We start from the raw sequence: 26,864 nt of genomic DNA, 5'->3' as shown, positions 1-26,864 counted from the left end.
CCCCTTTTCCTGGCTGCAGCAGCACCTTGGTCTCTTCCCATCACGCTCAAAGTGTCCTTCTGGTTTTGTTTTCTTTACTTATTTTTGGCCCTGAGGTTTTCTTTAAGAATAACTCCAGGGTGTGGAAATAGGACGGTGTGGCCTCAGCCCCGCAGTGCGCCCGGGCAGCACAGGAGCACTCTGCTCTGCTCATTTACCGCCCTGCAAAAATAATAACTAAATTGGGACTTAGGAGCCATGTCAGCCTGAGCCAGACAGGGACACTCTGACCCTGAGGTCCCCAGGGGCTCAGGCAAGCACACCCAAGCTGCACCCAAACCATAGAGGGTGCCCTTGCTGGGTGCAAGCTCCAGCTCAAAGCTGTGGCCAGCAGCTGGTGCAAACCCCATCTTCCACTAGACCACATTGGTTAAAACCAATCTGCCTTTGGAGGCAGATGAGCTATTCTATTTTTTGTTTCCAACAAGGTGAGATCATTTTTCATAAAGCTTTCAAAGCCCGCAATCACTTTTAATAACAGAATCCTTTCAGACAAAGGGGTGATCCGTCCAAGCCCTGCCGCCTCGGAGAGATGGAGCTCTTGCAAAAGCATTAAGAGGCCAAGACCAACGCTCCAAGCCTGCCACAAGATGCTTTTAAAAAACAATAATAAAAAATAAATTTCAAATGGAAACGTTTTGGATATGCTGGCCGAGTTCCCTGCTGGTCTCTGCCGGTGAGGTTGCTGCTGCTGGTGGCCTGCCCAGGCAGCACCCGCTCCAGGAGCTAAACATAGATGCTGGCTGCACAGGGCACTTGGGCACATGTTAATTATCCTGGTGCTTTTTAGGGATCTTGGGTGAAATATGTGTTTTCACAGTCAGTTTTCCATATTTTTTTTTAAGCAGCCTGGAGCAGAAGACCTTTAATTACATTAAAAATCGCCTCTCACCAGGACTCTCTGTTCCCAAGCACTGATGAAATTTTAAGCTCAAAGCTGGGCACATGCTCACTGCTTTCCTAGGCCAAGCAGCTTGGGACAGCAGGGGACAGGGGGAAGCAGGGCTATCTCTGCCCTGCATTACCCCCATCAGGGCAGCTCCTCCAGCTGCTCCAGCCCTATGGAGATGGGGGATCAGGGGAACCCTCACAATGCTGATCTCTCTCTTTATCAGAGGCTGCTGTGTTGGCACCAAAAAACTGCATGGCTAAGGTTTTTTTTCTTTTTACTTTTTTTTTTTTTCTTTCTGTGTGTGGGTTTTCCTGGCACAAAATGTCAGCTGAAAGCCACGGCCAACTCCAGGCCTCCCTTATAATTAGAACTCCTCACAGTGCCACAAGGGGCTTTGAAGCCCATGGGGCAGCTGTGCCCTGCAGCCCCAGGGGTTGCATGGTGGTCTTATGGCATGGCCTGCTGCCAGGGGTGCTGGACCCTCCAGGGGCTATGTGGGGACCTCTCCCTCCCCAGAAACAAGTTATGTGCACAGTGTTCCATCAGCAGTTGTCAACTGCCCATCATGTACTTGTCAGTGCTGGGCTCCCCTGCATGTAGGTGAGGCTGTTTGTGCCCCTAGTTTTGAGAAGAAACATTCGGGTCTTTCACAGCAAAGTGAATTTTTCTGTCCTAAATAACCATAGTTTTACCACTGGCTAAGCTGACCATTACAGACCTGCCTGGAGGCATTTATTTTTCAGCACCTCTGTTCCGTCTCCTAGGGCTGTAGGGCTGAAAGCATCAAGTGGGATTTGCAGTTCTTGCTGCTGTAGGAAGCAAAGTTGCATTTGATGAGGAGTCATTCCCTGAACTGCTGCAGCCCAGATGTACAGGAGCTTAGGGGCCTTTGCTGAGGAGTGCAAGAAGAATCTGGGAAAGAGGGAGCAGAGGTGTACTGGAGAGCTGGGTGGAAGAAATCCATGCAGGAAATGATAAATATAGGTAAAGGAGAAAAGATGTCCCTGCAGAGGTGGGTGCCGGGGGCAGCATCCGTTTGCTGTATCCTGCCTCCTAGGTCCCCAGTGTGATTTGAGTGCACATGTGGGTGGTTTCTTTTCATTTCCCCTCACCCCCAGGCAGTTATTCTGCTTTGCTGAGGACATACACAGATTTCAGCTGAGCAATGATTGATTTTTGAGAGCAGGGAACTGGGTCTGCGTAGTTTGCAGGGCATTAAAAGCAAACCATTTTGTAGCAACACTGTGGTGGAAATGGCTCTCAAAGTGGGACTGGTGACACCTGTATCTGAATGCACTTTTCATTCCCTGCCCTTACCAAGGCCTCTGCAGGCATCCTGGAGAGGGATTTTTTTTTTTTTTTTGGTCTAACAGCTCTACCCAAGTGGCTGTGGAGCCGGGCCTTTGAGATTGGTCTTTTTGTCTACTTGAAAAAACAGTGACAGAATTTCCCAAAAAGGGAGGTGGACACCCCCCAGGAACAGATTTCCCAATATTTATTTTAATTAAAACCCAGAGTGTTATTATACCCTTGGCCTCCCAGCCGCTCATCTGAGGGCAGACCCTCAATTAAGCGGCGCAGTGCAAACCTCTCTGGGTTTGGCAGCGGCGTGGGGCGCTATGTTTGTGCACCAAATCTGCCAGCGTTGAAGTTTTGGAGGGTTTTTGGTGCATGCTGGAGGGCTGGCGTCACTCTGGGCAGGGCGGTGACTGGCTTGAGGGGGGGGCAAAGCCAGACCTTATATCCCAGCAGGGTGGCAGGGGAAGGAAATCTGTGCTGGCTGACTCCGTGGGTAGCTCTCGGTGCTGGGGCAGGGTAAGCTTGCTGCTGCTTTTCCCATCTGGGTTGTGCACTGATGTCTGCTTTTTGCAGGGAGATGGGGTGGCTCAGTTTGCTGGCAGGATAAGGTGCTGCTTTCAGTCCTTTCCTGGGTCTGTGGCTTCGTGAAGTGCTTGGGTGGAGGGGATGAGCATCCAGAGCCTTGCTGCAAGGTCAGGGAAGCTTGTGGCCACTTGTTTTCTAGCCTGAGTTAAGCAAAAATAGGGCAGCTTCACAGAGAGATAAATTCAAAAACAATTCCCTACAAGTGCAGCTGATACTGGGTTTAGGCAGAGGAAGGGTAGGAAAAAGGAAGGTTAGTGGGCCTGACTGGGCTCAGGGGGATACTGGGAGCATTGCACCCTGGGGAAAGGCTGGGGTGCTGCTGGAAGGATGGGTGTGCTCCTTGCTCCTTGATGGAGGAGGGCAGGCTATGTTTTGGTGCTTTGGGTACACAGCTCAGACCTGCCCAGAGCCAAGTCCCCTCCTGCTATGCCTGTGAGAGGCTCTTTGCATTGGTGCCCTGCCGCTGCTAGTTTTGCCAATGGCAGGCTGTAGAAGCCAATTATTTCCATTATTTGTTTGCTTGGTTGTTTTTCCTCAGTGAGGTTAAACTCCCTGTGGTGTGATTCCCAGGAGCACTGCTCCCTGGGCAGAGCCCAAGCAGGTCTTGGAGCTATGGGAGGGCAGCCACAGTGCGCTGTGCTCTCTGTCACTCCTCTTCCATCTCCAGTGGGGCTTGGCTTTCTCCCCCTCCCTCAAAGGCAGTGGGGAAGCAGGAATAAGTTGTCCTGCTCCAGGAAAGCTTTGAGTCCACTGCATGATGAAACTTGCTTTTCTGGTATTTTGTGACTTCTAGAAAAAACAAAATGTATTCAGCTGAGGCAGATGTTAAAAGAAAAAAAAAAAAAGAAAAAGAAAAGAAAATAAAAGAAAAAGAAAAGAAAGAATTGGGTTTATGGAGGGGTTAGGTTTGGGTGACCCCATCAAGAAGTGGCTGGAGGTCAGCCTTTCTTCTCCCCATTCACCCACATGGACAAAGACATGTGGATGGTTTGGAGTGGTGCTGGTGCTTTCTAGATGAAAAGCAAGCCCTCTACGTGTTTTGGTGTTCCTAGAGACAGCAGCCATGAGGAGTATCCTGGTGTTGGTCTGCCTGGTGGGGATGGCGTGCGCCTTCTCGGTGAGTGCCTGGCAAAGGGGGAGCACCCTGGCCTCGCTGGGGCTGCTGTGGGGCTCCTACCAACCTGCCCTTTCCCCAGGTCAAGGGCTGGCTGCGGAGACCCAAGTGGGACGACTCGGAAGAGAACGCGGTAGGGTCTCCCCCACCCCACGTACCCAGTCCCAAATGGGGCTGACCCTGAGGAAGAGCACATTTTAGTGGCCCCTGTACCCAAGGCCCCAGACTGATGGGATTTTCCACCTCCTTTTCCTGGTAGGTTTTCAAGAGCCGGCACCGGCATTACCTCTACAGGTACATCTACGTGTATCCCCCGCAGCGACGGTACCAGGTGAGTGTTTCTGAGGGATTGCTGCTGCTTTGCCACCTTCCAAACGCAGAGATTTTGACCAGATGAGATGGGGGAATGGTCTGTGCCCTGCTGGCATGGCCTGTGGACCTGGGCAAAGAACATTGTACTCATGACACCACTGGGAACCCACCCACCCACCTCCAACCTGGTTTTCCCTCTTCTTAGGGCAGTGACTCATCCGAAGAAGAGGGGGATGGCTCGGAGGAGGAGGAAGGGGGGGTGAGTATGGCAAACCAGCAGGCTGCAAAAACAAATACGGGAATTTGGGAACTTTCTTTGGTTTTGTAGTCTCTGCTCATCAGCATTTGTGGTCACTGACCGCCCACAGACTTGCACTCTGGATACAACTGGATTTTCTACTCTGGGGCTTGTTTTATTATTTTTTTGTCGACTTTTTCCTTTTGCTTTCCTTTTTCTTGCTGGACAAGGATTTCACCAAACAACCCTGAGACAAATTCTCTGGGTTTCCATTTTCAGTGGCTCAGAAAGGAGCAGTAGAGGCCAAAGGACAGGAGCAGGGAGGTTCACACAACAAAGGAAGAAAGTGCTGTTAGGAACTCCTCTTACCTTCCTCTTTCAGGGTCTGTTGCTCCTATAGGACTCAGAAAATCTCTATGGAAAATCCAGTTATGCTCTGCATGTGTGTCTGTGGAGTGCCACAACTGATGTTATATTGGGAAAGTCAAATTTGTGCCAGTTAGATGGTAAAGCTGCTCTTGTCTGCTGGTCTATGTGAGCTTGGGCACCTCTGTAGCTGTGAGAGTCACCGAGGTCCAGAATTAAATGTAAGGGGTTACAGAGATCTTTTGTGTCTCTTCAGGCTGCAAATGCTCAAAAATAATCCAGTGGTCTTGGGCACACATGTGCTTTGAAAAAATGATCTGGTGTGCTTAGAAACCTGTGTCAGGTCTAATCAAGTCTTTTATTTTTTCTTTTTTAAAAGTTATTTAATGAAAACCACGGAATCTGGTTTTGAACCCCTCTTTGGAGCCCTTTCAGGGCTTGGGATATAGCGTGGGGTGGCTCCTGTGCCAGCCCTGGCACCTCTCTGCAATTTGCCCCATTTTACCTGTTTCTCTCCCCTACCACTGCAATCTCTAGGGATAAATTTGAGTAGTGGGATGGGCAGCAAAAGGTGGAATTTCATTTCTCAGGAAGAAATTAAGTGGTATGAAGGAATCTAGCTGCTCTTTAGGTCTGCCTTTTTCATTTTGAGAGCACCAGAGCATTGGCTGTTCCCGTGCAGGGGTTGCCTTCACTGGCAGGGTGGTCAGCAAGAGGAATCATGCTGAAAGGCCCCAGGGTCAGTTATAGGTATGTAAAAAGCACTGTTACATTGGCTGCTGGATGGGGACCATCATTTCCACTGGCACAGCTGGCTGCACTGCGCAATTTGATGCTCTCCTATTGGAGAGGACAAAAGCCTGGATCTTCTCTGCCACCAGGTGCATCCATATTTCAAGGTCTGAGGTGACCCAAAATGCCAGGGTAGGTGTCCTTGGTCCTGGCTTGCAAGTAGCAGGGATTTCCCAGGGCAATGATGACACTGACCTCAGGTCTCCCTGCCATGGCTAGGCTCATTTGCTGGGGGCAACAAGCTCCACCTCCCAGGCTGGGCACTGGGTGAATTGCCCCACCAGTTCCTCAGTGGCTGCTCCAGGCTCTGTTTGCATTTGTGTTATCCTTACATTTTTTTTAGCTGTACACCCCACTGAGAGTCCTGCTCTGCTCCTGATCTCCGGGGCCAAGCGTTGCCAATGGTTGATTGCTGGTGGGGTTTGGGCTCATGCCTGGCTTAGAGCCATCACACTCTCGCTGACCATCCACACATGACGTGCAGTGTGTCCACATGTAGTGTGCCTGTGGCTTTCTTTGTTTACTGGAAACTGGGGGAGGTAACTTCAGAAGAAAACCTTTAGATGCTTTGCAAAGCAAAACGTGGAGCCAGAATGGGAACACCCAACTCCAGCCACCACCACTTAATTGCACAGCTCCAGCTGCCCTGCTGCAGCTTCTCCATTTTAGCCTGGAACAAGACCCGTGGGAAAGCAGGGAACTCGGAGCAATGCCCAAATGCTGTGTGTGGATGCTCTGTACCCCTGTCACTGCTGGGAGGCTTATGCTCCACTCCAGCTGCTGACCCCCTGACCAGTCCTGTCCTTGTCCCTGTCCCTGCAGGAGCCATTCCATGCTGGCACTAAGGCAGCTGGACACAGCACTGGAACAGCCCCTGGGGACTGCCAGGATGCACTGGGAGGGGATGTCTCATCCCCCCAGCAGGTGTGTTTTGGGAGCTGGAGGGAACACCCCTGGGGAGGGGGCTGTTCACTGCATGTTTGCTTGTACCCATGGGATGCCCTGCACACTGTTTCTGCTTGGGGGCTGCTCTGGAAATACCCATAGCTGGACCAAGCTCTGGGCATTAACTTGGGGTTAGAAGGGGTATCCCAAAAAGACAAGCCTGCCATGCATGGGGTGGGGGGGATGCTCAGCTGTGCCCATACCTTCCCTTTTCCATATGGAGCTGCAGCCTCCTGACATCCGAGTAATGCTGTGCTGTCTTCCCTCTGACAGGGCAAGGACTGCCAAGGGATCCTGAAAGGGATCGGGCAGAGGATTGTCAGCAAGGGGGAAGACTCTGAAAATGAAGACAGTGATGAGAATGAGGAGGAAGAGGAGGAAGAGGAGGAAGAAGAAGTAGATGAGAATGAGAATGGTGTTAATGGTACAAGCACCAATACCACAGAGGGTATTGGACCTCATGGCAATGGCACTGTGGTATCTGAGGAGGGCACTGGTGAAGCTGAGGAAGAGGAAGAAGAGGAGGAGGAAGAAGAAGAGGAGGAGGAGGAAACTGAAGCCACCACCATTGCAATCACCACCAACGAAGAGGGTCTGACCCAGGCGACCACTATGGATGATGGGGGACCCACAGATGCCACCACAGATGCCACCACAGCAGGGGAGCTGTGGGAGTACGACGTGACAGCCAGGGACCACAGCCGGGGGGACGAGGGCACCACCGAGGGTGGGTACGAGGAACAGGACGAGTATGCACGCGGGGACAGCTACCGGGCTTATGAGGATGAGTACAGCTACTACAAAGGGCACGGGTACGATGTGTATGGCCAGGATTACTACTACAGCCAGTGAGCAGGGGGGACAGCCTTGGTGCTCTCCCTGCCTGCCCCAGCCACTCAGGAAGCTGCATCCAAAGGCTCCCTGGAGCCACCGCACACCAGAGAGGATGCCAGGCAGCTTGCCATGCACACTGGCTCCATACCAGGCTTTTTTTTTTTTTTTTTTTTTTTGTATCTTGCAAAGTGAAATCAAATTAAATAAAGCAACTGAACTGAGCTTGTTGGTGACAAAAGGCTTGCTGCCAAATTTTCTGGGGTCAGTGGGGCAGCACAACGCTTGGTACTTGGTGAAGGGCTAAGGGGCTACGGTTGCCCAGGATGCTGAGGGCTCAATCTTGTCATTCCAGCTTAGATGCACATTAAAGGGGTGAAGAACAGCAAGGCTGACTTGAAAAGCCTCTCTAGAGTCCCCTCTGAAAAATGAAAAGGCACTCTTAGGGACACTGATGTGGGATTACAGACACATTTTATGTAAAGTTGATGTAAATTTCCAATACATGAGCAGTGATAACTTTACCATGTCTTCCATTCCTTAGTAAAGTGCTTCCCGTGGCCTGACAACACACCAGGCAATGTCAATAGGGGTAAAAACACTAATTTCTCTTTCTGTGCAACACTAACTGTAGATGAACACCCCTGTAAATGACAGCTTTGTTTCTTCATCCCTGCACCAGGCATGAGAGTACAAGACTGGGTAACTTGGATCTGTGTCTTGGACACCAGAACTGCAGCCAAAAATATCCCTGCCATGCAGCTTAATTCCCAGAGCAAGGTAGGGCTGTCACAGTGACAGTGGTGTATCCATTCCCCTCCTCCATCAGCGATGGCGATGCCTGGCTGGGAGTCCTCAGTATCCCTGCTCAGGCTCACTTCCCAACAGGAGTGTGTCTGTGGCCAACTGGTGATCTGCAATATGGATAGTGACAGAACAAATCCCACTCAGCTTCAGGCAGGTGGCACCATCTGGGAATAGTGATGGTCCTCATGCACATTTTATGGCAGGTACCCCACTGCTCTTGCACTCCTAGGAAGGAAACCTGAGTTCAGCTCCTGTTGCAGGTCCAACTGCAGAACTAGTCTGTTCCTGCAGCAGCAAGTCACTGGCCATTGTACAAAACTTCTGAATGCCAAAGCCAGGCTGCAGCTTTTGGGGATGCAGGAGGTGCTGCCTGCAGTGTGGGCACCCTGGGGACAAATCCCTATGGCAGCACGGGGGAGCCCTGCATGCACTCATGACTGGTGCAAGGACACGAGAGTTCCATCACCCACATTCCCAGGGGTGCACAGAGACGTCAGGGAACTGGCACCGACAAAGGGCTCTGGCATTGCCAGGAGCTGGGTCCTGCTCCTACAGGGCATGTAGCCCAGTCCTGTGTGCGTCAGCCTCCCAGGCACCTGGCAAAGGCTCTCCTCCAGGAGCCAAGGCACATGGGCTGGCTGCCCTGTGGGGCGGCATCCGACTGCCACTCCCTGGCCGGTGGGCAAGGGTCGGTTTTCTCCCAGCTCCAAGATTTGCTTCTGTGTAGGGCTCGATGCTGATGGTTTAAGCATCTCTGGTGATAATGCAGAAGTCGTGCCAGGCCCCAGGGTTTGGGTTAGAGCAGAGTGGGGAGTGGGATGGGAGCTGCTGTCGCCACCACCACAGCGAGTGCCTGAGCCAGGCTGGCTGCAGCCGTGGGAACTCTTCCTACCTAGGGTGTAGGTGACCAGCAATGCCACCTAAAGAAGAGCTGGGGAGATAAAGGGTTTGTATATTGTGCACACCCTTGTAGCACTTCTTTGTAACAAAGTTGGGCTCAAAGGGACCTGTGCAAGCAGTCCACAGAAAAATATACATATTTTTTTCTTTTTTGCCACTCTTCTATTTTGCACTTGCACAGGTTTAGATCAGATGGGTTGAGGCTGAAACCCAAAAAGCAAATGTCACAAGACACAGCAGGGTGATGGTTCTCAGCTTTGTCAGTGCTGCCCTTCTGTGCCAAAGGGACAGGATCAGGCCTGGCTCTGGACATCATCCTTCCATTTCTGCAGCCCTGACGGCTTTCCCATGTTGGTCACAGTGAGCAAGCCAAGACCCATTGCGTACCCTCTTATCAATAACCAAGCTGGATGTGTGCCATACTAAGATCTGCACTAATCATCGAGCAATTTTGCCTTCAGAACAGATATTTATAAACCGTGCTTTCTGTTTATCCAGCCAGGTGGAACATTTGATAGCTGTCTTTTACCACAAACACATTTTTAGCTGGAAATTACTCCCCCTGGTTATCTGCGGGTGCTGCCAGAGCTGACAAATGTCCCTGGACAGGAGCTGATTGGCTCTGTGCACTCGGGGCCAACTTTAAATTTCAGCAAAGTGGGCACAGGCTCCACGGTCTGCCACTGGGACCTGCCTCCGACAGGAAAAGGTAATCTTCTTACCTAGCTTCCTGCCCTGTCTCTCCCTAGCCCTTCAGCTCTGTCTGTCCCTGAGCAGGGATTCTGCTGCTTTTATTCTGGGCAAGCCACAGTGGGGATGAGGACATCCCTGTCTTTGGCTGTGCACATCTCTTGAGGTTACATTGCTTTGTACTGTTGATCCTTGTGCATGAATTTCCTTCTGTTTTTTTCCTGTAGCAGTGCTGGTATGGCTGAAAATAGTCTCTGGGATGGACCTGCAAGCCCAGGCAAGGGTCGTTGGGTGAAATAAGAATTATTGGCCAACGGAGCTATTGCCTCCTGCCATTTATCAGTACGGTGAAAGCCTGCTGCTTCCTTAATTCGGGTTTATGAACAGCTTAGCTTGCAGCAATTTTGGGGGATCATTTATTGCAAATATCCACCCAAACTTCTTTGAAGGAGTTAAGAAGTTTTAATAACAGGTGTCAGAGCGCCCACTTGGAGCTGCTGGCTGTGCCCTAAGCCCATGGTGAGAGCACTGCCCTTGTCATGATGAATGCAGAGAGGCAGGACAACACCAAGGGCCACTGGGAAAAGCTGGGGCCACTGGAAAACTCTGTTGCCATGGGAGCTTTGGGATAGTGGGAGCTTTTAGGTTGATGCTAACCAGGATCATTGAGCACCACAAGTTCCAGGAAGACTAACTGCAGCGATGCTTCACTTTGTGCCTCCAGGAGCAGCCCAAGATGCAAATGTCCCTCGTCTGCCTGTGCCTGTGCCTGCTCAGCACAGCCCTTGCCACACCTGTGAGTATGACTTTTCCTGGGTTCCCAGCACACTGCTGGAAGCATGAAATGTGGGAAAACATGGGCTGTAGTTGCTTACACCACCTCTGGTGCCTGGGGAGGGGATTAAGGTGAACAACAGAGGTGAGCCCAGAAGGAAAAATGTATATTAGCACTGAGGTGGCTGAGCATATCCCTCCACTTCAGCAATCAGGGCACTGCACAAGGGTCCATATGGGTGGCTGTACCTCTTTCCCTGGATTTCTGTGGATCAGGGATCTGCTCAGTGTGTTCAGCCTGCAAACAGCTTGAGCCAAGTCACAGGAAGGGAGGTGTGGGAGAGATGCTCATCTTACCCATGTGAGGAACAGCAGTCAGAGGGGTGCCTGCAATTATTTTCCAGTTCCCCTGATTTTTAGAGATTTAACTAAAAACAGGGCACTCTAAAATAAATATAATAGCAGACATTTTTGTCCTGTATAACTGTTGCTTAGCTAGAGTGAAAATCTGCTACTAGAAAGGCTTGGGTTTTTTTGTCAGGGTAAGGAGTAGGGAAATCCTGTTTTCCCTGAGGGATGGGCCCCTATCATTTGTCTTTTACCCCCCCAGAGCAAGGTCTCATAACCTGGTCTGTAGCAGGGCAGCCCAGGGGAAGGCAATAAATCAGCACAGATTTACTTTTCAGATAGAGCACAGAAGAGAGTTAATAATGTGCTGTGTAACCAGAGCTGTAATCCAGCCTTTGGTACTGCTCACAAACAATGAAACAACCTGGGAATATTCAGTATTTCAGGGTGTGTTTCTGCCCCTTCAGCTAGGCTTGGGATGTTTCAGTGACTAATATTGCTGAAATCAAAGGGGACTGCCCTCCATGGGGCTGTCTCTCACTCTGGCACACAGGGAATGCCTGAAATGGCTCTGTGGGGCTCACAGGATGTTCCCACCAGTAGGTCCCCCAACCCTGAGGGATGCACTAGCCAATACCCACCAAAAGATGCCAGGATAATCAGGGAAAACTGGAAGCCTGCCAGCATGTACAGAAACCTGGCTGTGAGAACCAACGGTTGCTGTTCAGTAGCTCAGTAAACTCTGGGAAACTCCACCAGTTTACCAGCTCCAGACTCCCATCACAAGCAGATGTGAGTAAGCTGGAGCCTTCTTTTGTGAGCAATGGTGCTGTGTATAAAATATGCTCTGTGATAAAATCCTCTGCCACAGTCTCCAGGAAAAGGGAAAAGGCTATTTGCAGACTAACAACAGCCTATGAAAGCTAGCATGCAATACAATCATGCTGTAGCAAAATTCACAATACTTTTCAGACCCTGGAAATGGGGTTTTGACCTTTCCTACTATTGCTGTCTTTAAGTCAGCACCCCAGGTAGTGCCTGGGAATTTACTGGCTTATCAACACAGTTTTCCCACCCTTCCTTGAACACTGAGATGGGCAGGACGCCAGCAGTGGACACTGGCAGCTGTCTGGATGCTGGACCAGTGTTTGATGCCTCAGCTCTTGCCTGTGTTTTGCTGCCCTCAGGTGCCACCGCCGCTGACTGGGAATGCTGCTGGGAACTGTGTGGGACAGCACCGGGTATGTATCCCTCTGTCACCTCCTGGGGCCTCAGCGGGTACTGGTGGGACCCTGCTGCAGTGCCAGACACAGAAAGGGAAACTCCCGCCAATGCCATTAATAAAGAAATCGTGGGTTTTGATTCTTTTCTTCCCCACCAGATACTTCTGAAAGGCTGCAACGCTAAGCATGGCTTCTACATTTTCAAATATGTCTACTCATTCTCAACGCGGAGGAACCAGACACAGATAAAGGTAAGGAGGTGGCCAGGGGACACCCTGGCCTGGCTGCAGTGTCCCCAGCAGCCATCTGTTACCCTGACCTCTCTCTCCCTTGTGTGTACTGCACAGAAAGAAGAGGCTGACCATCAGAGGATTATCCCCAGCCGGCTGGATGAGGACAATGCCAAGCAGGAGCCACCAGCTGGGACAGCTGGGACAGCCCCAGAGCACAGTGACAACAGCAGCACTGAAATAATCGAGTATGGGATTGTCTTCAAGCCTGAAAACCACACCACCACAGGCATCAGCAGGGATGGTCCCAGTCCACGCCCTGGCACTGGCACACGAGCACGTGGCAGTGGTGGCAGCACAGGTCCCACCCCATCCAGCTCAGAGGGCAGCGGTGATCTGGATTTGGTGGTGGAAGTTGATGGTGGCACTCCCATTCTTCCTCAGGGTGAACACCCCAGGGAGGTTGTAGCGGGGAACAAGTCCAGTGTGAGGAGTGAGGACAAGGATGACGGTGTCCCTAGGGTTGTTCCAGTGGAGGGGGCCATGACCACTGGGAGGAGGAGGGCTCCTACTACCAGAGGGGTGGGGGATGAGGGCAGCGGGGAGGCCACTGTCTCTGGCCAAGGGCAGCAGGGTGTTAAGCAGGATACAGGGACAGAAGGCATCTCTCGGTCCTCTGTCACCGAGAAGATGGAGGATGTCCAAGTGGATGCTGCAGGTGTGGATGAATACGCTTACGTCCCTGATTCAGGCAGTGTCACCATCACCCGTGGGAGCCTGGGCAGCACAGACAGGGACACCAGCTTCACCCGGGTCTCTCCAGACAAGGATGAAGAGGTCAACATCTTCATTGGGAGGGCAAACATCCGTGTGGGGGAGCAGGAAACCACCCAGGCTGGTGCCACAGTGGGTAGCAAGGATGACGGCATCCCTTCTGTGGGAACCAGCAGCCCCGTCTCCAGGCTGGACGTCACTGCGGCACCCAGTGGTGGTGAAGACGACAGCATCCCTGCCCGCAGGCAGCCTGAAAGACTGGCCACCACAGCCACCCCAACTCGTTGGGACAGTGTCACCAGCAGCCTCAGGGACGGCCGTCTCACTGGAGAGGATGAGGAAGGTGCCACCACCATCGGTGTTGATAGAGGACTGGTAACCCCTGTCCCCTGGAGAGTCACTGGTGGTGACATTACCAGCCCCACAGTGGCCAGCATCCATGGGAAAGATGATGATGAGGTGAGAGGAGTGGGGCAGAGGTCCAAGGGGAAGCCAGACCATGTGGCTACCATGACCCCCCACCAGTGGGATGACATGGAGGCCACTGTCACTGTCCCAGCGGAGGGGACCAGCGTCCGCCCAGCCACTACTGAGTGGGACCGCACCACTGTGCCAGTGACAGCTAGCAGCCGCAAGGCAGGAATGGGCACTGCGTTGGGCACAGGAGGGAGTGGGGAAGTGGGGACAGCCACCTCCCGACCCCCCCGTGTGGAGGCACGGCCCGGGACAGGGATCAGGGTCCATCCAGGGGGAGCAGGGCTGGACAAGACACCCAGGACGGACAAAGCACCATCCCCAAGTGGGAAGCCCAGCAGCTGGGCGTCGAGCGGGGCCCAGACAAGTGTTGGTGGCTACGATGGCGATGCTGGGGGCAGGTCACATGCCACCAAAGCAGCAACCAGCCCCGTTCCACGGGCAGGGCAAGACATGGGCAGCACGGCAGCAGGCAGGGGCCGGGGGCAGAGGCGAGGCGGAGGGAGCGGAACAGCAGCGCCCGAGGCCGGGCCCGGCCGCCTGCCCGGGCAGCATGGCAGGAGGCAGGAGGGGGCTGGGGCACCGGGCACCATGGCCACGCTGGGCCGCAGCCGGCAGCTGGACCAGTTTAAACGCGCTGACGAGCTCCATGTCCGTGAGAGGGCCTTCTACAGTCTCGGCGGGGCTGGCGGCGGCCCCCACGGCCCCTACCCCGGCCTTGGCAGCGCCGACAGCAGCCAGTCCTCCGAGGGGGACCAGGGCAGCCACAGCGAGAGCGGACAGACGGGACTGCAGCCCTCAGGGTGGGGATCCCCCGCGTATCCCCAAGGCCGCTGGATCCAGGGGCCTCTGTGAGGCGTGGCCGACATCCACCCCGGCAGGCCCCAGTGGGGGGAGCTGGGGGGTCCCACACGCCGCGTTTTCCCCTTGGCATCCCCGCTGCGGGCTCTGCTCTTGCCTCGCTGAGGGGCGGGTTGCTGGGGGGCACGCCGTGCTTCACAGCCCAGGAGCCAAGAACCACTGGTTCATGCACGGGAGTGCTGTGCTAGACAGCCAGGGAGCAGCAGCCATGCTACACGGCATAGGGTAGCGGTGTTTGTGCACTGATGCGAAGCAACTAAAGAAGCAGTGAGAAAAAGCCTCTGTCCTCGCGGTTTCACTTCCAGCCTACTGGAGAAATAAAGGCATTTCTGTACCTGAGGATCTGCTGACTCTGGTGTTTGCAAAACGGGACTTTAGGCAGTCACTCTGCCACAAGCAGTGTGCTGGGAGTGGGCTGGTCCCTGGACATAAGGAGATTGCTGGCCCCAGCACATCCCTGGCCCTGCCATCTCCTGTGGAACTGCAATTTGGCCAACAAGCCCCACACATCCCTTCCTTTGGTATATCAAACACTGCCAGACCCTGCCCAGGGCCACCAGCCTCCCTGGGCTTGCTAGGGAGGCTCACAGAGTATCCTCCCCCTCGGTTCATCCACCTCCCCCAGCAAGAAGTCCCCATCATGCTCTCCTGGTGGCACATTTCCTGGCCACACTGTCCTTCCACGAGCACCATAACACTCTGGTTGCGTGACCGCCATTCCTGCCACTGGCCCCCACACACAGGCCAGGCTGGGCTTCGACATGCTGGAGCCATGCTGTCAGTAGTGCCAAAAGGTAATCATTGTTTATGCAATTGCAGGTTGCTTTTTCTGTCTGTGAAGCTGCTAAAACAGGCACGTTCAGCAGCGTGCCGGAGTGAACGGCACAGTGGGAGAGGGGTCGAGCCTTGAGGGAAGAGGTATTGCCTCAGCACATGATGAGGGGACTCACCCCCAGTGCTGTGCCCATGCAAGGAGCAGCCAGGAGCAGTCAGGAGCAGCCACGATGTCAGTGAAGTACCCGCAGAGTGCCTGCTTCCTGCCCTCTGCACACCTGCATGCAGGGAAGTGGCAGGTCCTGTTACGGGACATAGAATCACAGGATGGTTTGGGTTGGAAGGGACCATAGAGATCATCTAGTTCCAACTCCCCTGACACAGGCAGGGATGCCAGCCTCTAGACCAGATTGCTCAAAGCCCTATCCAACCTGGCCTTGAACACTTTCAGGCATGGAACATCCATAGCTTCTTGCAGCAACTTAGTGCTTAAGGATCATACGTGGTGGATTCATAGTGGAACACCAGAACAGTGTGTATCTTGCTGGTGCTATCAGCTACCACCAGCTCTCGGGACTCTGCTTTGCTAGTGCTCATGCTTTCCAGCAGAAAAGTCAAAAATTGCATGTGCTCACCATACCCCCATCAGGACATCAGCCCCCTGGTGTCTCTGGGGAAGCTGTTCCATGCAGCTTGGTCCCAGTGCTGCAAGGACATGGAGATTTAAGCAGCCTGTGGCAGGGATTTGCCTGCAGCTTCCCAGGCTTAGGGCAGCATGCAGAGACCACGCCAAGGGCTCACAGATCACCTGTGCTGGCCCATCTGGCTCAGACTAAAAGGTGCTGCAGGGCTGCAGCCAGTTCAGGCTGGATGACTCACCCCTGGAATTGGCACAGCACATCACAACCCCAGATTTATGGACTATGGCAATGCTCTGTATTTCTAGGGCTCGGCATGATTGCCTGGCAAATGAACAGGGTTCTGGGGTCTCGCGTCTAGCAGGGTTGGAACTAAGGAGTTTACAGTCCCTCGTAGAGTCCGGGCCCCTCCATCCTCAGTCCTGACTACATCCTTGTCCAAAGAATTAAGCAACATCCTTAAGCAAGGGCTGGGCACCATCTAGCGGAATAAAAAGCCTGTTGCTGGGAATGTTTTGTGCCTGTTCAATGACGCCCAGTTCTGCGTGATGGTGGCGTGGGCACTGCTGCTGTCCTGTCCCACTGCTTCCCCGAGGTGCCGGGGAGCTCTGCCTGAATGGTGAGGTCAGGTATAAAACCGGCTAGTTCAAGTATAAATGGCATATATTTACAAACCAGCATTACCTCCTTGCACAGTTGCTGCTAAAGCACCTGGTATTTTTGTGCTGTGATTCTGGCTCTACATCTGTGAGAATACAGTATTTTGGGATGCTCACCCTGAGCCCCCCTGCTCAGCACCACAATTTTGCCAGGCCCTGCTCTTTCTAAACTCACCTGCCAAATAGCACAGGTGGCCACTGAACATGAAAACTGCACGTTTCCCTAGGAAAGGCTTTTGCCAGAGTACTGGAGCAAAGCAAGGAGCTGGTTTCTCCTTGCAATGAAGGGTGAGCAGATGTGACAGGGTGACACTGCTCACCCGCCATGCTCAAACACCCACAGCAAGCTTACAGCTGGGCCAGAGATAGTTACCAGGTCTGGGAGGTGTTCTTCTGTGGCCCTTTGCTCTTTGGCTCTGCTGATCTGTGTGTTTTTGAGGAAATATTTAATTTAGACTTTTAATAAATGCACATTTACATTATGTTCCTTGTGTTTTGATTTTTGTTTGTTTGTTTGTTTGTTTGGTTTGGGTTTTTTTGTTTTACTCAAGGGCATCAGTGATTTATCTACAGGTGTTTCTTCATGCTGGGACAGCAGAGGCTGTTGCTGAAGTGATTTAGGGTCTTTCATTCCACCCTGTAAGTGTGTGAACCCAAGTGTAGAGGGATAGGTACTATCTGAGGGTACAGAACAAAAAATAAATTGTCCCTAAAAATCCCAGCTACTATTATGAATGTTAATTGTGGTCATGTGGCCAGGTAAATATGGCTACACACTGCTGCTTCAGGCCAGCAAGGTTGCAAAGAGCTGCTAAAATACTTTTAATAAGAAGGCTAAAAACCAATGATGCACTTTGAGGAACCATTCAAACAGAGTTTTGAACTGTAGTTTTAGCTCTGTTTTTAGCTACAGAGCTCAGTGCTGGCTGTATGGAGGAGGCAGGTGATGCCCATCACAAATAGCTCTTGTCAGATGTTTTCTTGGTTGTGGGGTGGGAGCAGACACTGCCCAGAGAGAAAAGGGTGCCTTCCCCGTTGTAACACCGTGGTTTTTCAGAAGAGGGCAAAATCAGACAGCCAGAGGGAGCAGCTGAAAGCAGCACCTCTCAAAAGAGAAAGAGGCTGGCTACAGGACAATTACTACTTTCCTCCTCACCTGCTGTAGTAACTCAGAGAGACCCATCTTCATCCCATGCCAAAGAACAGGGACTGAGGGACTGAAAAAAAATAAGAGGAGGGTGCTGTCACCAGAAGCAGAGCAAATCTCCCAATCCTCTTGTGAAATGCCCAGCAGAGAAATAGTTGAACACCTAAAAAATTCAAGACTTCAGAGACTTTCAGAAAGAAAGTCTTTAGAAACAAAACACTTCAGAAACAAAACAACCCAACACCAAATATATCTTCTTTAGATTTAATTTCTCTTTACTAGGGATTAAACATTAAAGTCTCATGAGAGTTTTCAGACACAGACTAAACAGCATGGAGGAGAAGAGAAGCTGTGGATGCCCTGTCCCTGGAGGGCCAGGCTGGCCAGGGTCCTGCACACTCTGATCCCATGGATGGATGGTGTCCCTGCCCATGGCAGGAGATTGGAACCAGCTGATGTTTATGGTCCCTTCCACACCAAAGCACCAGGAGGGTGCAAGGGTGCAATGGGGGCTTCTGCTGCCATTAATGGAATGTTGCCACAGCCAAGACCGTTGCCACCCCAGGCAGATTCCATCCCAGGTGACCTGGGGTCTGTTAAGGCAGTTGATGGATCCTCTGCTGGGAAGCAGATGCAAAGTGTCCGTCTCTTCTGCTCAGTGCCCATCTTCTCCATCCCCTGTGGGAACAGAAGGTGATTTTCTGACATTTATGAGGAAAACTCTTGACCAACTACACAGGTAAGTGTAGATTATTTTTGAAAAGGTTTCTGATGCCAAGGGGATGTTCTGGGGCTCTGACCCAGCTTCAGGTGTCTGAGGTTCCAGTCCTAAACTGGTGTTTAGTTCTGTACTGAACTTGTACAGAAAAGGTGTTCAGTCCTGCACTGAACTTTTACAGAAACTGATGACGTGGGGAATAGGAGTCTTGGAACACAGATGGTATTTAAGAGAATGGGTGTTCCAGATAGGATATCTTCTGCTCTTCTGGTAGGTTTGGAAGAACATCATTCTCTGATCCCTAGGAGTCATGGTTTTTGGTAACAGCGTGCTACCTAAAGGAATCTAAGGGATCAATCGCTGCAGCTTCTCTGACATTCCTTCTCTGGTGCCTGTCCCACTTACTCTTCCAGTGGTTTTAGGTCACGAAACACTATGAGCACAGTGAGTACTTTACTATTCAATGCAAATCTAATTCCTAAAATGCATTGGCTGGGGTAATTCCAGAAAGGATTTAAAGAGTTTGTAACATATGCACGGGAGCAGAAGCCTATTAAGGCTTCATGTAGCTTCATGCTTTGGGAGATGGAAGATTTTGAATCTCTCTGGGTGCTAGCAGTAGTTCAGAAATGCTTACAGTGTGAACAATGACCTGATAAAATTGTGAAGTAGTCTCCTGATTTTCAAGCCTTTGGGATAGGCTTTTTCTTGGTGAGACAGCTGGTAAGAGATCGAGGCGACTCCTTTTCCTTGATGCCATGCACTCAGGGAGGAATGTCCCACAGCACCATATGATGCATATTCCAGCCTTTGCATGAGTGTTTTCCGTACCCTCATGCTTTCATTGGTGTTGCAAAAATGGGGGCCATGTTACCCTTACTCCCACAGAAAATTCTAAGGCTTTGCTCCTTCTTAGAATCAGCGAAAGTGCCGTGGAGAAGCAGATGATTGCGGTCAAGCTCAGAAATGGAGCAGGCTGTTGGCTCCTAGCACAGGTGGAGCTTCAGAGCCAGAGCCAGTAGACTTTGAAGAAAGTGGTACACCTTCTTTTGAGCTTGGTAAGGACAGAAACTGCTTCTGGAGGGCTGGGGTCCAGACAAATGTGTGCATTTGCCAGTCTCTAGGTCCTTTAGTGGGGAGGAAGGGAAACCTTGGATTTTAGGATGCCTAGTATGGCATCTGTGAACAGCAAGGCTCCTGAGAAGCTCATGGGTTTGTTCCTGAGCTGAGATACATTTGCAGTAGTGGGAGATGAACTGTGTAGCCAAGGTCCAAGTGCTGCTCAAACACCTGAATGTCTGGCTGAGCAGCTGGCAGTTTCCTCAGCTGCCACCACACAGGCAAACTAAGTTTGGGATCTCCCAGCCAGGAAGCAGATAAGGAAAATCTCCCATTCCTCAAGGGAACATGTACAGTATGGTACTGTAAAATCAGGATACCTTCTATGATTCCAGCTTTGGTTTGGGGCTCTTTTTTTCCCTGTGTCATAAACATTCCCCTGTGTTAGATGAATCTTGTGCTGGTGTGTACCTTCTGCAAGTTGCTGTCATCCAACAGAACCGTGTGAGGAGCTCAGCCACTCTTTCTTGCAGAGGACAGGGCTGGCAAAGCTCTCCTGTGGACTGTTGAGAGCAAAGCTGAAGTGCAATGTTGGACACATTCCTGAAAAGACCCAGGGCACAGATGAATCCTACCTCAGCCTGTTCCTCTGGGCCTGCCAATTTCATTCCTCTACAATTTCTGATATTGATTCTAACATTCTGGTTTTCAGCTGGTGTGGAACTCATCGGTGTCACAGCTGACTCTCCTGACTCTGAAGACATCAATCTAACTGGCAATGATTCTGGCAGTGTTGTGGTAAGTAGTGAATGACACACTTCTCTCCATCTCACAGCCAAATTAGTTTTCTCTTGTGCTGCCAGGCCTGTCTTCTGGCATCCAAACGCCAGTCTGACATTCAGGGCTGAAACACAGCTCTGACTTACCTACTTTAGACAGAGCTCCCAGTTAACCCCAAATTCACCTGTGAATGCATCAGTATCTCTGAGTATCACTTGCAGAGGGTGGAAGAGTAATTTAAAAGACCTAGTTGCTCCAAAACTTGGGAAGAATGTTTAGCAATCATGGGTAATGGAATAGAAGGAGCCAATTTAAAGCTGAAGCAGATCTAGAGATACCCAAGATATAGACCAGTGATTTAAAGGAAAAGGAAAGAAGATGACAGGAAGTCTTTGACTTTCCAAATACAATTTGTTTGGCTGCAACACTGGTTTGAAGTACTCCTGTCACTGAGGTACCAAAGACAGCTGTAGCTGTCTGATGTATAAACTGCTCATTACTCCAAGAAGTATTTCAAGTTTATTGATCCGGTTCTATTTATTACTCTAAGAAGTATTTTACGAAGTTCCAGCCCACAGGGTAGTTTATCCCCTGAGTTTTGGGATGCCACTGCTGCTATACAAAGCAGAAACACAAGAGCAGTGATGCTGGAAAGGGCCTTGAACTTTATGGAAGAATCTGCATGATCCAGCTCAATTCTGCAAAACTAAGAGTAGGTTTGGGGTTGGACTTTTTTCTTAAACAGTTACTCATCTCATACAAAGACTTCATGAGCCGAATTTGCCCATTTGTGGGAGAAAGAGGGAAAGAAACACTTGCAGCCTAAATCAAGTCAGGGAACTGAAACAGAGGAGTAGGGTGGAAGGTGTTCGTGTGATTCCTAAGTTACCTCTGTTTCTAACCCTTTCTAACAGTGGGAGCAGAACCAGCAGCACCCAACTCTTTCCAGAGCAGCAGATAATTCAGCTGTTCTACTGGCAAGTGACGATGACGTGGAACCAAGACAGAGTGATAGGTATGTGAGAAATAAAGTGTATCTCCAACGTCTAATTTCTGACATAGAGTAGAAAGAGTTTTTTGTGAAGTTTCTGAGTTCTGCTTAATTTGATGTGAAAACTTCAGACATAGACTATAAAAACCTGTCTGGAAGATAACTAAGTGAAAACAATCCTTGAAGAATCCAGCGGAAACATTTATTTTTGTTCATGAAGCCAGTAATGAATGTGTCTTACATAGTTGCTTGAGATGAGCTGAAATGCTTGCAGTACATAAGAGTTTTTGGAATTACTGTGTTGCTGGGCTGGAGTGCTGCTAAATCAGAGTAGGGGACGTCTTTATTTCTGACATTCTATCTATCAGTAACCCTTTATGTGTGCTGAAAGTACTGGCTGCATGTTCTTTCTGGTCATGTTCTCTCTAGTGCATGGTCATCAGATCCTCTTAGCTCTCCAAACTGGATGGAGGAGTACTTAGAGGTAAGGATCCATGTATTGTCATCATTTCTGTTCTGTGGGAGGGGGATTTTGGGCAGACAGGGAACTGTACAGCTCAGCTGGCCAACGTGAGATGCTGTGGACAGCTGACCTGAAGCTTTGAAGGTCCAAGCTCATCCGTCCAAGTCACTTCTTGCTGGTGCACCCTGAGGGAAGAACTCCAGCCAAGGTGGCACTGGCAGATCTGTGGGTTCCTCATTCTTCTAGCAGCTACTGATAGATGTTTGAGTTCTATTCACCTGGTGCCCATAGAGCAGCAAACTGGAATTCTTTCCTTCCAATCTCTGTTCTGGCTTTCTTTCTTCATCAGCTCTTCACCCAATATAAAATTTCTATGGCTACACTGATTTCCTGTTTGGGAGAGAAAGAAAGAAAGATTAGCCTGCAGTCTAAATGCAGATAGGGAACTGAAACAGGGGAGCAAGGAGAAGGCTTTTAACATGTTTCTTAAGCTGCTACCCTTTCTACCCACCTTTCTGCAGTGGGAGCACAACCAGGAGTACCCATTTCTCTCTACACCAATGGATAATTCAGTTGTGCTACTGGCCTGTGATGATGATGAAGAGCTGAGAGATAATGATGGGTATGTGACAGATAAAGTGTCTCTCCGAAGTCCAACTTCTGACAGAGTAGCAACAGGTTTTGCCAAGATTTTAGGTTCTGTCTAATCCTGTGCAAAAAGTTCATACCTGGAATAGAGTGGACTGTATGGAAGAGACCCAAATAAAAAACAAAACGAAACCATAAAATCCACCAGAAACTTTTCTTTTCATGGAGCCATTATTGGTTGTATCTTATACTATGGTTTGGGATATGTTGAAATGTCTGCAGTACATAAAAGTACTTAGAATGCTCATGTTGCTGAACTGGTCCGTTGCTGAGCTGGGATGTTGCTAGATCAGAATAGGAAATACTTAACATTTCTGACATTTTATGTATAAGTAACCCTTGTTGTGTGGTGAAAATAATAAGTGTATATTTTTCTTGTTCTGTTCACTCTACCACAAGGCTCTTTGGTCCCCAAACAAGTGTGCTTTACAACGATTGCTTCTTATGGGTAAGAATCCCCATATCGTTCTCCTTTCATTTTCTGCGGGAGAGGAATGAGGCAGAGGGGGAACTATGAGACTCATCTGGCTAATGGGCAGCTGGCTTGAAGCACAGCCCTTGCTTTGAAGCTCCAATCTGCACATCCAAGTAATTTTTTAGTGGTGTGCATCAGGGGAGAAATCCTTAACAAGATGGCACTACCAGATCTTTGGGCTCCTCATTATTTAGCAGATTGATGATGTTTCAAGTCTTCCTTGCCTGCTGTCCATGGAGAAACAAACTGGAATTCTTTACTCCCAGTCCTTGTTGAGCTTTCCTTTCTTCAGCAGCTGTTCATCTAACACCAAGTGTTTGTGGCTATCACAGCTGAATTTGCCCATTTGGGGAAGAAAGAGTAGAAGAAATATGTATAGACCAAAGCCAATCATGGAACTGGGGGAGCAGGGTAGAGGGTGTGTGGGTGGTTCCTAAACTGCCTCTGTTCCTACTCTGTTGCAGCAGCTGGAGCAAAACCAGCAGCACCCCCTTATTTCCAGATCAGCAGATAATTCAGTTCTGCTACTGGCAAGTGATGAAGAGGAAAGAGCAAACAACAATAGGTATGTGAGAGATAGTGTCTCTCTAAAGTCTGATTTCTGGAATAGGGTAGAAACAGTCTTTAGACAAAGTTTGGGTTCTTCTTGATATTATGACCTAGAATATAGTGGCCTTTCAGGAAGAGAACTACCTTAAAAAAAAAAGAAATCCTAGCAAAATCCAACAGAAATTTTTCTTCTCTGTTCATGAAGCCAGTAATGAATGTATCTTATATTATGGCTTGAGATGAGATGAGCTGAAACGCTTGCAGTACATAAGAGTTTTTGGAATTACTGTGTTGCTGGGCTGGAGTGCTGCTAAATCAGAGTAGGGGATGTCTTATTTCTGACATTCTATCTATCAGTAACCCTTTATGTGTGCTGAAAGTACTGGCTGCATGTTCTTTCTGGTCATGTTCTCTCTAGTGCATGGTCATCAGATCCTCTTAGCTCTCCAAACTGGATGGAGGAGTACTTAGAGGTAAGGATCCATGTATTGTCATCATTTCTGTTCTGTGGGAGGGGGATTTTGGGCAGACAGGGAACTGTACAGCTCAGCTGGCCAACGTGAGATGCTGTGGACAGCTGACCTGAAGCTTTGAAGGTCCAAGCTCATCCGTCCAAGTCACTTCTTGCTGGTGCACCCTGAGGGAAGAACTCCAGCCAAGGTGGCACTGGCAGATCTGTGGGTTCCTCATTCTTCTAGCAGTTACTGATAAATGGCAGATGTTTGAGTTCTATTCACCTGGTGCCCATAGAGCAGCAAACTGGAATTCTTTCCTTCCAATCCCTGTTCAATTTTTTTGTTTTTTTTTTTTTCTTCTTCTTTTCTTCAGTTCATCTAATACAAATTTTCATGTTTGGGGAAAAAACACCTCCAGCCAAAATCCGATTTGGAAACCAAAATGGGAGGAGGGAGCAGGATTTTCAGGTGGTTCTGAAGCTGCCTCTGTTTCTATCCTGTTCCAGCAGTAGGAAGAGAGCCAGCAGCAATTTATTGGTTTTCAGGGCAGCAGCTATTTGGCTACCTTCTTTTAATGTTCTTAACCAAAATTAGAGAGCAGTAGCCTAGCATTCTTCATCTTATCTGCTGTAATTGCTGAGCTGGTGCTGGTATATAACACCAGGGTTGCACACCAAAGTCTAATTATATTTTCTTTTTTCTCTCTTCCCATATGCACTGATGCAAGCTTACTCAAGGTGAGTTTACATTTTAAAGTTGATAATGGGATTGTTATAAATATAATCATTAGTTCTTCTGTGTGCTTTCCAACCATCTCAAGCAGCAGGAATTGAAACTGCATTTAGCAAAAGGCAAAGAACAATGCTAAAGCCTCTGGCCAGCATCTTAAAGTGTGGATCTAATCTCTGTCTGATAGCTGCTATTGAACACAGTGGAAAATCCCCACAACAGAAGTTGTTGCTCAGTACTTATGTAGGAAGGAATTAATTTGGTAGCATTTTCTGTAATTTTAATTGATTAGTGCTTGGTTTTTGTTACATGGACATGGCAGTTGCAGAGATCATTGTTGCATATGTATTCTGAGAATTAAAAAGCAAACACACTTTGGGTGTTAGCTGGCCATTAAAAACTTATCTCCTTTGAACTATATGTGTTATAATTTTCAAGTTACCGTAACACCATAGGACCACAGCAGACCCTGTTAGTAAGGATTGTGTGAGGGAGCTTCTCTTTATAAGGCAGATTTGTTCACAAGTAGTATAACTCTGTGGAATGTATGGAACTGAGACTCTCACAGGTAATATTTTTAGCTGTTTGTAGGGTGAATAGAGCAAATGTTTTGTGTTGGTCTGTAGCAGAATAATCACAATGTGTGGAAGGGTTCAGCCTCAATATTTAGGGAAACTAGTTTCTTTAAGATTACTTTTAACCCAACTAAATAAGGTCTATTTCAAATAGGAACCATAACAGACTGTTTATAATAACTCATTTAAAGCACAGTTCCAAAGAGAGAGGGTAAATAGTAAATCTAACTTTTTGAAATTAAATTGCAGGGTGTGAACAACAAAGAAGCCAGTTGCTGTTGGACAGCTCTGTACTGAGTGATGACGATGAAGTAACAGATAATGATGTGTCTGTGACTGATTCAGCATCTGAAGAAGGGGATTCATCAGGAGATGAAGCTGAAAGTTCAGAGTACGCATGCCTCATGACCTACCAGACACTGAATTTTGCTTTTTGTTTTTCATACAGACAAGACTAAGTTTTACTGCTATGGCCTGGCTCACCTTTGAAACCTTCACTTACTCTACTTATTTCCCTCTTTCAATGACAACCACATCCCATGCTTCATGATGATCAAATTGTACCATTTTTACTTTAGCAGAGGAAGACAGCCCAAGGCAGATGGAAAGCTTTGCACACAACCTTAAAGACAAAGTTTGGGGGTATAGCAAGAGAGGGTGATTTAGGCAGAGGCCATAGCTTACAGTGCATTCCATTTTCTTTTCATGCCAGGCTCTAGTAGATAGGGAAATACTTTAATTGGTATTGATGGCTTGGCAGCAGCTGGACAAATTCTGTGCAGGTTTTAATAAAGCTGATGTGCTTTAAATTACTGAAAGCCAATGTAGGAGAGAACTTGATATAAAAAAAACATAATGTTTCCCTTCAGTCTCAAGCTTCTGTGTTACAGTATGCACCTTCCTGCTTAATTTAGGTGAGGCTGAAGAGCATCACTTAACACTAAGCAAAGGGTCCTTCTTGCCAGAGCTGTCTGCAGTGTTACTCTGTAGTGTCAGGCCTTGCTCCGTTCTAGAACTAATATTTTCCAGAGGACAGATGCTTTAGTTACAAAGCTGTCATTGAAGACCTGTTGGACATAAATACTGCCATACATAGACTGCTCAGTGCTGGAAGCTGCTGACACTTCAGATCCTAGAACAGGGTGCCTGACTGCATCCTTCTCCCATTGAAAACCAAGCTGCTGTTTCCTTTGGGAGACCTGTACTCATTATTACATACAGGAAAAAAAACCTCAAAACAAACAAACAAACAATCAAACAAACAAACAAACAAACATCCAAATGGAGAGGGTTTAGGATACGCAGGGTTCTCCAAAGGAAATGTGTCATGGATGCTCAGTGCAGACTGAGACTACATGACATTTTAGGTGCCAGTGACCCTTGACGTGTGGTGACATAAACAGCCACATGTTCTTTCTGGTTCTGTTCTCTCTAGTGCTTGGCCAGCAGGTACTATTAGGTGCCCGATCTGCATGGATTTTTACCCACAGGTAAGGACCCAACTGTGGTCATCTTTCCAGCTTTGTGGGAGGGGATTGGGGCAGAAGGGGAGCTGCACAAACCAGCTGGATGATGTGGGATGCTGTGGGCAACTGGTTTGAAGCACAGACCTTGCTTTGGAGCTCTAAAAGTTACTTCTTGTTGGAGTACATAGAGGGAGAAGCCCTTGCCAAGGAGGCTCTGCCAGACCCACGTCTTCCTCATTATTCA

At 49.4% G+C, this 26,864-nt stretch overlaps 2 protein-coding genes across 2 annotated transcripts; both read left to right on the top strand.

Annotated features, from left to right (window-relative positions):
- The first annotated feature begins 3,878 nt into the window (after positions 1 to 3,878).
- On the top strand, positions 3,879 to 7,681 carry IBSP (integrin binding sialoprotein). The gene is made up of 6 exons (XM_062493893.1): positions 3,879 to 3,932; positions 4,012 to 4,062; positions 4,189 to 4,260; positions 4,447 to 4,500; positions 6,460 to 6,561; positions 6,856 to 7,681. The coding sequence occupies exons 1-6, from the start codon at positions 3,879 to 3,881 to the stop codon at positions 7,432 to 7,434; spliced, it is 912 nt and encodes a 303-aa protein (XP_062349877.1). The 3' UTR covers positions 7,435 to 7,681.
- Positions 7,682 to 10,528: 2,847 nt separating this feature from the next.
- Positions 10,529 to 14,488, top strand: MEPE (matrix extracellular phosphoglycoprotein). The gene is made up of 4 exons (XM_062493972.1): positions 10,529 to 10,606; positions 12,120 to 12,173; positions 12,314 to 12,406; positions 12,503 to 14,488. Exons 1-4 carry the CDS (start codon positions 10,547 to 10,549, stop codon positions 14,486 to 14,488), a joined length of 2,193 nt encoding a protein of 730 aa, XP_062349956.1. The 5' UTR covers positions 10,529 to 10,546.
- Positions 14,489 to 26,864: the final 12,376 nt, after the last annotated feature.

This window comes from Cinclus cinclus, chromosome 5 (assembly GCF_963662255.1).
Source record: "Cinclus cinclus chromosome 5, bCinCin1.1, whole genome shotgun sequence".
Taxonomy (NCBI): domain Eukaryota; kingdom Metazoa; phylum Chordata; class Aves; order Passeriformes; family Cinclidae; genus Cinclus; species Cinclus cinclus.
The sequence above is the reverse complement of the archived record's forward strand: the minus strand, read 5'-3'. Positions and strand labels throughout refer to the sequence as shown.